Here is a 12,518-nt window from a genome sequence, read left to right as displayed (position 1 = left end):
ACTGATTACAAATGATAACGAAGATCTGGTTGACCCGATTATCTAACAGACATTGCAAACCATTACAAAATAAACAATGAGATTTTATATAATAAAACACGACAATACAATCACATAATTTCAGATGTGTACATTACTAAGCATTTGATAATTTAATAAATGCCAGCCTATAGCCTAGCCTATATTTCACCCAGAGGGGCACCTCAGCCCATGTGGGCAAAGGGGCAGTTGCTCGGGCCAATGTAGCCACCCCCCTGTGTATGTGCCCAGAAACAAGTATACTACAGAGACCTTTAATGTCGGAGCAGGATTTGAGCTAACTTTATTTACCGGTGAGTGGTACTTGAGTGGAGCGTTTGCTTGGGCCGTGAGCGGTTTGGTGGAGTGCACGTGCATGGAGCAGGTAACTGAGCAGAGTGTCACACTGCTCCGCTTCGTTCACATGCTTTGATTTCAATCAACTGCTCTGAGTAATACTCATATTTGTGAGGTGCTGTGGAGACATCAAAATATTTTGCTGATTCTGTCTGACACTGCTCAAATAAATAGTTGCTGTAAAAAAGGTTTAAACTGCTTAATGTCGTGAAATATATGTGTACCCGCAATATTATCTAGCATTTCTGTGCTTTTGAATGTGCAGCAAGGATCACCCTGAAGCACTCTGGTTACGTTGAAGCGTGTCATTCTGCGTTCATGATGCGCATAAGCAATTTCATGCTGATATGTATTGGAGCCTTTCTTATTTCTTACTTTTCTTACTTTGATAGTTTTGTACAGTATGATGTTGTAATTATTTAGCCTATTTATTTGTTGAAAATCCATTTGTTACCATTTTAAAGTGCTGCGCTTAGCGCCCCTATATCCCTCTGAATGTGTGTGATCAGGGTCACGTGAACATAACGGAGCCTAATTATACATTATCCTTAACACTGACTTGTTGACTATTAATTTAAACAACCAATCGACTAGTTTATTATGAAAACTGGTAGATTTGCACATCCTTAATTGAGCAGACTTTACCTGCAATGCTGTTTGGAGCTATACATTTGAACTTGTGACAAAGTAATGTAACCTAGCTGCTTTGTTGTGTTAGTAAAGTTCAGCATGGTGTGCAATATATTATGTCCATTGCAGAGAAAATGGGTCACAAACAGCTCTTTAAAAATAATAGCTCTTTTCCAGACCCTACTTAGCTGCCTTAATTTCTATTGCTTACATTGGCAGCTGCCGTCTTTTGCATCCATTTGCGCTGTTTTTAAATAGTTTTTCCATGTAAACACGCATTTTTTAGATGGAAGTTGTCAAACGTTGCGCCACATCTCACTGTTTTTTCCAATTTTCGTGCAGGAATGCAGGATTTTTAAGACAGCATATAAAATTAAAAGAACTTTTAAAAGCATTCTAACAGAAATAGAGCCACAAAATGGCCTGATTTGCATGAAGTGCAAGGAAGACTCAACTTTTGACAATGGATTCCCTTACAAAAAATGTATTTAGCTGCAAACTTGCAGAAAATGTGCCGCTCATTATTTTCACATGCAAATGAGCTTTTGATTCGCAGCAGATGTTTTTCAGATGTTTGCAGCTCTTTGCTGGTAGTGGTGAACCTCCGGCAAACCTTTGGCAACAATGGACAATTTGCGGCAAATTTGCCATGAACTTTTGATTTTCAATTTGATGTTAGCATGTTGCTAAGCTAATGATGCAGTACTCTAATATTCACAAAAAGTACAAAGCAAAGTATACACAAATATTGGTTAAAATAGTCAGTTTCTGCATATACTACATATTCATGTAATGGCCTGTATTATGGCTGACAGCTCACTGTAGAAGGTCAGTATCAGTCAAGTGTGCAAAGATACCAAGCCCCAACATGGGCAACCAAGAATAAACAGCATTACTTATTAAAAAATGGACTTCTGCACTGTTAGCTTTGTTTACTTGCTCATCATTAAAGCATTAAAGTCAGTCCACAGAGGCCGTTCTGCTGTACACTCTGTTCTCTGCGGGAGTCAGACAGCGCTCTTTAAATATGGATGTAGAGTGAACCCGTTTGCAAGAGAAAGATTTGCTTGATTACGTATTCAGTATCTTACGTTAGTGGTCACACTAATTATTTCAGCTGTGAATGATTCTGTTTACTCGCCAAATGAGATACCTTTCAGGGTCAGTGAATATTTAGCATTTTTAAAAGGAGATTTATAATGAATAGGCCCACACAGCATCTTCAAATTTTTTCGCATTTTCTTTGCTGATTGTTGTAGAAAGTCTGTCGAACTTTGCCCTTTTGTGAAATAGATTTAAGTATGGTAAATGTGTTAAACAGAGCTGAAAGTACTACACCCTTATTGGATGAATCTCACGAAAACATGTGCAGGTCACATTTAAAAAGAAAATAAGGAATTATATTTTGATGAAAGAAAATGTAGCCTATTTTTCAGATTTTTATTTTTATTTTTTTATTTTGACAGTTGTGTTTTTATGACAATTAAGCAGAATCCCCGCATACACAAACATAGTTTATTTGTAATTCCTATTATTCTCAACGGTTATTTTCACTAAATTACGGTCATTACTTAGGGTCCCCAGCTCAAGTTTTTTAAATATAACTTTTATTTTAAATATTAGATGCAATAGATTAATAGGAATAATCCATTATTTTGTAAAGGAGGATCAAAATGACCATTTTTGCAAATGAATTAGAGCAAAGCCACAATAAAAAAAAAAAAAAAAAAGAAAGAAATATATTAATATCCTTAGTGAGGTGTTCGTTGACCTGTAATTTTGCTCCAAATCATAAGTGAAAATTTTCATTTGAACCCCCCTCTACAAAATAATGGAAAATATTGATTCATGGGATTTAAAATTTTGACTTTTATCCTCACTTATGTTTATCTTTCTTCAGTAAAAAAAATGATAACAAAATCTAAATTTCACCCAGGTAAGTTGCTGAAATGTGGTTGATTTTTACATGGAAAAACCCATTATTTATTCCTGGTCATAACCATTTACAGGTAAAGCATTACTATGATTACAATTTTTTTTTTTAAATCAGCGAGAATGAAACATTACAACAAAATTCTACCATGATGTATAAATACTTTACAATTCAAATAACATATATTTTTTTTTTTTTTTTTTTTTTTTTTTTTTGCATTACAGTAATGAAAAATTGATTGTTTTTAAAGGGGTGGTGTGCTTTATTGTTATGAAAATAATGTCACAATGCACAAAATCTTAATGGTCCTAAAAATAGGCTTCAAATAAAAATCCAAAATATTTATATGTAAAATATGTAAAGGTTTGTGCATAATGCGTGTTCCAGTTCTGCTGGAATCTCGTGAGGTTTTTTTTTTTTTTTTTTGCAATTTCTATGGGTGGAAATTCTGTCCAGGCCAAATCATAAATTAGCATTCTCATTTACTTTTCTTATACCCCCAAACTTTGAATATTCCTTATTATTTATAAAAATCAAATAATTTAAAATGAATGCCCTACAAACTGTGTGGCAGTTTTAACAGGCCATAATTCCAAGTGCAGAGAGAGAGAGCAGTGCTAATGTTGTGATGTGCTGTGCTGTGGTGGGCTGAGATCAGTGCAGCCCCATGCATCCCGACAGAACAACGCCTGACAAGCACTGCCTGTCATCTCCTATCAGCCTCAGCCGTGCAGAGCACGAGCTAGTGCGCTCTTTCCCTGCACACGCACACACACACACACACACACACACACACACACACACACACACACACACACACACACACACACACACGCACGCTCTGTCATCACTATGAGCCTGCATTCCTCCTAAATCAGTCCATGTGCTTTAGGCTGATGGTGCTCTCTGGCTGCTCGCTGCTCTCTCTCTCTCTCTCGCTTTCTGTCTGTCTCTCTCTGTCTCTCCCTCTCTCTCTCTCTCTCTCTCTCTCTCACACACACACACACACACACACACACACTCTCAGAGTCAAATTCAACAAAGCTTTATTTTATATGATTGGCAGCATTTACATTATTGCCAACATGTATACATTATGTACAGTACCAAAATAGACAACACAAAATAAATAGGTTGAAGTAATAAAAGAAATAAATGGAATGAAAGGTACAATAATCCTCCCTCACTCTCCAACTCTCCCTCACAATAATGTGAGCTAAAAGAAAGTGTGCTATGTAGTACTATATATATATATATATATAAAATTCAAATTAGGCTGACCATGTGATGATCTGTCATTTTCGTGACTGCAGCTGTCTTACTCCACCTTGTGGCTATTATTTGCAATGTAAATATTATTTCCAGTTCAAGTTAAATTTGGAGATTGGGTTTTTGATCCCTTTAAAAACAGTGCTGTCATGTTCCTAGCTGTGCTAGTGACACTGTGGGACCTATAAATGTAAATTATGTGATTATAGATCCAGGGGGGTGAATTTTTCCAAGACTCTCAGCCTTAATGCAGCACATTAAATAATTTTGTTCAGATTGATTCATTTTCCCCTGAATCAGATCTCGCTTTACACACTCTCTGCCCCAAACGATGATGACGTGCCTGCACTCTTTCTTCAGCACACGACACATGAACCACATGCCCCTGGTCAGGTTTCTATTTACAGAACGCTCTACTGGCAGTCAAGACACAGGGATGCTCTCATCCAGTGTAACGGGATTGTTTAACCTTTCGGTTCAGTGGCACACTGCCTGACATCTCCTCCTAAAGCAGATGCACTTTGTTTAATTTGATATTGATTCATAGTCATAGATGTTTTATTTCATGTTTAAGAATGTCACTCTTGTTTAAAGTTCTTTTCCTGATTATGGGATTGTGGAATGATTCCCTACATGCTTGGCTGGAATTTTCAGCACAGATGAAGATGACATCTTGAGCCTCCCCATGTCCCACAGTTGTAGCGTCCTCTGACTGGCCTGCATACCTGCAAAGTCCCACAACGATATTGATACTGAAGCACTGCAGTACTCCTTTGTGGTGTTTTTATTGGGATGAATAAATAGTCTGTTTGTCACCGCAGGTTCTACACTAAGAAAAAAGGTTTACATGATATTACATACTGTGCGACAGAAATACAGAGAGATAATATAATAATTAAGGCTGTTAGTTGACTCGAATAATCAAACACGATTAATAATTTGTTCCAGCAGTCCTCTAGTCTTTTAATTTAAGGGATAGTTCACCCAAAAATAAAAATTCTTTCATCAGTTACTTACCCTCATGCCATCCCAGAAGTGAGACTTTCTTTCTTCTGTGGAACACAAACTAAGAGTTTTAGAAAAATATCTCAGCTCTGTAGGTCCATTCAATGCAAGTGAAGGGTGGACAGAACTTTGAAGCTCCACAAACCACATAAAGGCAGCATAAAAGTAATCCATATGTCTCCAGTGGTTAAATCCATAACTTCAGAAATTATATGATTGGTGTGGGTGAGAAACAAATAAATATTTAAATACTTTTTTACTATAAATTCTCCTCCCTGCCCAGTACATGGCGATGTGCACAAAGAATGCAAATTGCCAAAAACAATGGAAGAAGAACTCTTCGGAGAGAAGAGCGCATAGGGCTGTTTGGAAATGGAGATTTCTAGTAAAAAAAGGGCTTAAATATTGATCTGTTTCTCACAAAAAGAAGTCATGAAAAGTTGTGGAAATTTTTATAATGAATAATGAATATCAGCTATGCTCAGCTCTAAACTATTTATATTCTATATTAAAAATATCAGCTAGAAATTGTTCTTTGTGAGTGCAATCCCTATAAAATGATTTATAAAAATCCTTATCCAGTAAAAACTGCAAAATCTTGGAAAGTTCATGGAAATTCATTGGTCAAAAATTGTGGGAATCGTTTAACTGTGTTAAATAAATGTAATCGCATTACAAATAAGTTGACATGTTAACTTTGGCAGCCCAAATAATAATAATTGTAATTATTTATCCACATAATTGTTATATATCAGCTAGGTGTTTTCACTGATCCCCACTGACTCTTTTAGAAATCAAACATTTAGGAATCAATAATGTCATGTTTTACCACCAAATATGATACATAGCTGATACATGTGAGCACATTGTGACCCATCTGTCTCTGAATGGCTCCATGCTCTAGCAATGATGCCATTGTATTGTTGTCTTACGCCACACAAATTATAAAGTGTGTGCTTTTGAGTGTCTGCAGTTTGATCATCATGATGATCTGTGGTTTTGAAAGAAGAAAGCTTTGTATGTGTTTTGCACATAATGAACGATCATCATTATGACAATATGAGTGATAAGAGTTCAGTCATTATGCTGAAGTCACCTCATGCTGCCCATTACTCTCACTCGTCTGTGGCTTTGCCAGCTGTTTGTTGCTGTGGTTTGTCAGTAGCTGCATGGGATTCAGTGAAGGCTACCATGCATTCCATCAAGATAAACACACTTCACTCTCACTCAAAAGCTGCTTGTGGGCAGAATGTTTGATATGTGTGTGTGTTTCTGTAAGTTTTTGTTTGGTACTCTTATTTATGACCTAAGCTGCGTGCCCTTCTTCAGGTAGAGTCTCTGGAGTGTGTTTTTGATGGGCCATCGACATTAGGAAATGAGGAGGTCCCAGCCCCTGCCTTCAGCACACTTTACTTGCACACTTGTGACGCAATGATGCAGGTAAACCTGTGCAATGCTCTGGTTTCCATTCACACATTTGTCATTATTATTTGCAAGCCAAACTGCATAGAGCTCTCCATGTGATTATTTAGAGAATCGTTTAGAACAGGGGTTTTCAAACTTTTTAAATCCAAGGACACCCAAATATGATGTTACCTTTGCAAGGGACCCCTTATGTAATTGGATTATATATTGTTTTTGTATAACAATAAATACATATGTGAAAATATTTACTTTGTATTACGTTGACCACATGTCTTTTTTCTACCCACTATTAGAGTAATGTCACATGGATAAAAAAAACCCTGAAGAAAATCATTTTCAATTCAATTTGTATTTGTAGTCTATTTGTAGTCCTTAGACAACAGAATGAAAGTAATAATGTCTACTTTGGTAAATGTTTACTTTTTTATTATTCTTTTTTTCTCTGAAACTTTCCACTGACCCTCTTAGCAACCACCCCCCCCCCCCCTGCGGACCACTGGGGGTCTCCAGACCCCAGTTTGAAAACCCCTGAATTAGAGAAAGCTGTGTTGTAGTTTGCTTTGTAAGCACTAGGAGGCAGAGATGTCACAGTGCAAAAAATGGCTTGTGGGTATAGTTTAGTTGTTTGAAAGATTTGACTACAGTATATGGTTAATTTTTTTCAAATTGTGCATTATGATTATGTCCATATGATTTAGTGTGCTGAAAAGTGATTTTTCATGTTTTCTTTTTTTTTTTCTTTTCAGTTTAAGATTTACTGTTTTCTGTGCTGTACAGTGTGTTGAAAGATTGAAGCTTAAAAAAAACAAACATTTTGGGTGAATTACACATATAAAGACTAAATAATTTGACATATTTGGCTCATGTGGGACAAATAAACCTTAACAGCAAAATAAAACCTTTCTTTTTTCTTTTTTCTTTTTTCTTTTTTTTTTCAGTGATTCTGTTTTTCTCACTGTTAAATTTATGTTGTCCATGTAAATCTTGCTATTCCAGTAGAAGTAACCATAATTGTTTGGGGGTTGTTTTGGAAATTTAATGCTCTCTGAAAACAATGAGCTTTCTCCAGTGTATTGGTTATGGAGGATAACATATGATCATTTAATTTGTCTGAAGTTTTTCCACAGTTACTCAAATAAACTGTGTACGGCAGTGAATAATTCAGTTTATATGCATTTGTTATATTAACAGAAAGTGTATTATATTAACAGAAGCTGTGCTACTCTTGCCTCTCTCTGTTCACACATTCAAAGAGCTGGTTTGTGTCCACTAAACAGAATGCCATATCGACTTTTAAAAGTGGGCATTTGGTGTTTACAAGGTTAGCAGGAACAAAAAATTTTCGGAGGTAGGTTGTAAAACAGACTCCCGTATTGTCCTTGTATAAAAGCCTGCAGAAAGATGGTACAGTTTGTACCTATAACTACTTATTTTTGAAGTTATGCTTTATTGAAATGACTTTCCTAAAAGACGACAATGTTATTCAACCTCGAATTACAACAAAGCTTGGACAGAACTAGACTTTGGAACAGATAAGGATTCTTTTTAATTTGACTTCTGAGACCGCCAATCCATGCATCTTATCACGTGGCTCGTTGTGCATGACACCGCAGAGACTCTCAGCAAGTGGAGGCTCATGCTACTCTCCTCAATCCACACACAACTTACCATGTACCCCACTGAGAGCGAGAACCACTAATCGCGACCACGAGGAGGTTACCCCATGTGACTCTACCCTCCCTAGCAACCGGGCCAATTTGGTTGCTTAGGAGACCTGGAGTCGCTGTAGTCACTTAGCACGCCCTGGATTTGAACTCGTGACTCCAGGGTCGGTAGTCAGCGTCAATCCTCGCTGAGCTACCCAGGCCCCCAGGATCCTTTTTAACGAAATATTTTTTTTTCAATACATGGCAAAACAATGGCATTTGATAGTGTTTCACTTTAAAGCTTAAAAAAGGACCCAAAAGTATCATTAAAGAAGTCCATATGGATTGTGTGTCATACAACAGGTCTTCTAAAGGACAATAGGTTTTTGATGAGAAACAACCCACAATTTAAGTCAATGTTCAGTGAAATCTTGATGTCCGCCAAAATCATATGCCTTCAGAAAACCAGAAATAGAATGCACAAGCTGCATTTGAGTGAACTTTTCCTTTAATATCCACTGTCCTATTCATTTGACAGTAGGTTTTGGTACATGTACATGTACTGCTAACTCAAGATGGCGCCGAGTATGGCTGCTGCGTTGCGAGCTCCAACACAACATAGTAATGTTTTGTTTGTTTTGTTCACAATTCTTATGTTTTTTGTCTTGGATGTTGTCTGCCTTATTGTCTACGACAGACAAACACTTTTGGACATTGGTTCAGCAATTTCACACCGTAAACCGGACTTCAAATTCCTCAATGCCGACCCGCTGTTTACAAACACGCAAGCGGAGCCCTTTGTCTGGGCTGCCCGTCCGCGGAAACGCAAAAGGAAAAGGGGAAACAGCCGGCGTTCTCATCAGAGTAAGACGCTGCGCAAATCGACCCCTGCTACCCACTATTCTACTGGCAAATGTTCAGTCTCTGGACAACAAGCTCTGCGAGCTGAAAGTGCGGATCTCTTTCCAACGAGAGACGAGGGACTGCTGCATTATCTGCCTTACGGAAACTTGGATGTCTGCGGAGATTCCAGACTCAGCCATTGAACACGCGGGGTTCTCCGTGCACCGAGCGGACAGAGCGAAAGACCTCTCAGGTAAAAGCAGAGGTGGTGGAGTATGTTTTATGATCAACAAATCCTGGTGTGATCAGAGGAACGTACATTCTGTCAGGTCTTTCTGCTCTCCTGATCTGGAATTTCTCATGCTTCTGTGTTGACCATTCTGGCTACCGAGGGAATTCACAGCGGTCATTATCACTGCTGTGTACATCCAGCCACAAGCCGACACAGACTGGGCACTCAAGGAACTGTATGGGAGTATAAGTGAGCAGGAAACCGCGCACCCTGAGGCCGCGTTCATTGTGATCGGGGACTTTAATAAAGCCAGTTTAAAATCAGTCGCACCAAAATACCACCAGCACATTAGTTTCAACACACGAGGGGACCGGGTTTTGGACCATTGCTACTCTCCGTTCCGGGATGGCTACAAATCCCTCCCCCGCCCACCATTTGGCAAATCGGACCACTCTTCCATTCTGCTTCTGCCCGCTTACAGGCAGAAACTGAAACAGGAAGCACCCACCCTCAGAACGATCCAGTGCTGGTCGGACCAATCAGACTCTACGCTACAAGAATGTTTTGATCATGTTCCGGTCCGCCTCTGATGACGACATCGAGCTTTACGCTGATAGCGTAATGTGTTTCATCAAAAAGTGCGTAGAGGACATGGTTCCGACCAGAACAATACGGATCTATCCGAATCAGAAACCATGGATAAATAGCGATGTTCGCGAGGCACTTAATGTGCGGACCTCCGCTTTTAATTCCGGGAACGTGGAGGAGCATAAACAAGCCAGTTATGCCCTCCGAAAAACGATCAGAACCGCAAAACGCCAGTACAGGAGCAAGATTGAAGGACAGTTTAACACGACCAACTCTAGAAGCATGTGGCAGGGAATTAACATCATCATGGACTTTAAAGGGAATAAAAACTCCACCATGAACACCGCTGCCTCTCTCCCGGATGAGCTAAATACTTTTTATGCTCGTTTTGAGGAAAATAACACTGCCCTCGCGGAAAGAGCTCTCGTGGCCGAAGCTACAGAGGTTAGTTCACTCTCCGTCTCTGTAGCGGATGTAACCCGATCCTTCTGACGGGTGAATATCCGCAAAGCCGTGGGCCCAGACGGCATTCCGGGCCGCGTCATCAGAGCGTGCGCGAACCAGCTGGCTGGTGTTTTTACGGACATTTTCAACCTTTCCCTCTCTTTGTCTGTAGTCCCCACATGCTTTAAAACATCCACCATTGTGCCTGTTCCAAAGCAATCAAAAATAACTTGCTTAAATGACTGGCATCCTGTTGCTCTGACCCCCATCATCAGCAAATGCTTTGAGAGACTAATCAGAGATTACATCTGATCTGTGCTGCCTCTCTCTCTTGACCCGTTGCAGTTTGCTTACCGCAACAACCGCTCCACTGATGATGCCATTGCATCTACAATACACACTGCTCTCTCCCACCTGGAAAAAAAGAACACTTATGTGAGAATGCTGTTTGTAGACTACAGCTCAGCATTCAACACCATAGTGCCCTCCAAGCTAGATGAGAAACTCCGGGCTCTGGGCTTAAACAGCTCGCTGTGCAGCTGGATCCTGGACTTCCTGTCAAGCAGACGCCAGGTGGTTAGAATAGGCAGCAACATCTCCTCATCACTAACCCTCAACACTGGAGCCGAGCCCCACAGGGCTGTGTTCTCAGCCCACTACTGTATTCCTTTTACACACATGACTGTGTGGCAATACATAGCTCCAATGCCATCATTAAGTTTGCTGATGAGACGACGGTGGTAGGTCTGATCACTGACAATGATGAAACAGCCTACAGAGAAGAGGTGCACACTCTGACACACTGGTGTCAGGAGCACAACCTCTCCCTCAACGCCAGTAAGACAAAGGAGCTTGTGGTGGACTTCAGAAGAAAAGACAGAGAACACGGTCCCATCACCATCAATGGAGCACCAGTGGAGAGAGTCAGCAGCTTCAAGTTCCTGGGTGTCCACATCACTGAGGAACTCACATGGTCCATCCACACTGAAGAAGTTGTGAAGAAGGCTCATCAGCACCTCTTCTTCCTGAGACGGCTGAGGAAGTTTGGAATGAACCGCCACATCCTCACACGGTTCTACACCTGCACTGTAGAGAGCATCCTGACTGGCTGCATCTCCGCCTGGTACGGCAATAGCACCGCCCACAACCGCAAAGCACTGCAAAGGGTGGTGCGAACTGCCAGACACATCATCGGAGGTGAGCTTCCCTCCCTCCAAGAAATATATACAAGGCGGTGTGTGAAAAAAGCTCGGAGGATCATCAGAGACTCCAGCCACCCGAGCCATGGGCTGTTCTCACTGCTACCATCAGGCAGGCGGTATCCTGCACCAGCCGATTCCATGACAGCTTCTTCCCCCAAGCAATCAGACTTCTGAACTCTTGATCTCCCACGATCAAAATACATCAGCACTGCACTTTATTACCCTTACTCTTATATCTCACACCGGACTGTCATAAATTATATTATTATTATATTATATTCTCTCTTAACAACTGACTATCAACCGACAGCCTGAATGTCAATACAGTACAATACTGTACATTCTATATTTACTACTATATATACTTTTTTATATATTTTTATTTTTCATTTTTATTGAATAATATGTATCTATATAGTGCGTGTTGTATACTGTACAGTGTATGTTATTATTTGTATATTGTTGAGTGTAATTATGTGTATATCAGACGTTTAAATTGTGCTGTGTTAATTTGATGTTATTGTAAATTGGTACTGTCTCATCACTGTCACAACTGCTATGTTGATCGGAACTGCACCCAAGAATTTCACACACCATTGCACTTGTGTATATGGCTGTGTGACAATAAAGTGATTTGATTTGATTTGATTTGATGTATTGGCTTTTTCAGTCCTTGTATAGACTATTTCAAAATTTCTTGACAAAAATCATTTGGAATAAGGCAGTTTGTCATCGAATTATTAAAATTGGTTAAAATGTATTTAGAAGTTTATTTTACAGCTATGCTGTTTTTACTTCTTGAGGTATTTTAATATTTTTAAAACTGTATGTTTATTTTTGGTGAAATGGTTGTTTTCACCCTCAAACTGGAATTGTTCTGGCCAGCTGTCTTCAAATAATATATTTCTAATGTATATACTAGTCAA

General features: G+C 39.4%; 1 protein-coding gene across 19 annotated transcripts in view; it reads left to right on the top strand.

Annotated features, from left to right (window-relative positions):
- The window catches only part of LOC127445611 (disks large homolog 1), a 234,115-nt gene that overhangs the window by 84,258 nt on the left and 137,339 nt on the right, over positions 1-12,518 (top strand). For 9 of the 19 annotated variants that reach the window (XM_051705770.1, XM_051705765.1, XM_051705769.1 and 6 more), the window contains one exon: positions 6,542-6,652. The exons of the other annotated variants lie outside the window; for them this stretch is intronic. In XM_051705770.1, the coding sequence (XP_051561730.1) occupies positions 6,542-6,652 (111 nt within the window). The remainder of the gene's footprint in view (positions 1-6,541; positions 6,653-12,518) is intronic. 19 annotated transcript variants of the gene reach the window in all.

This window comes from Myxocyprinus asiaticus, chromosome 9 (genome assembly GCF_019703515.2).
Source record: "Myxocyprinus asiaticus isolate MX2 ecotype Aquarium Trade chromosome 9, UBuf_Myxa_2, whole genome shotgun sequence".
Lineage (NCBI taxonomy): Eukaryota > Metazoa > Chordata > Actinopteri > Cypriniformes > Catostomidae > Myxocyprinus > Myxocyprinus asiaticus.
This window is presented reverse-complemented; position numbering and strand designations above follow the sequence as displayed.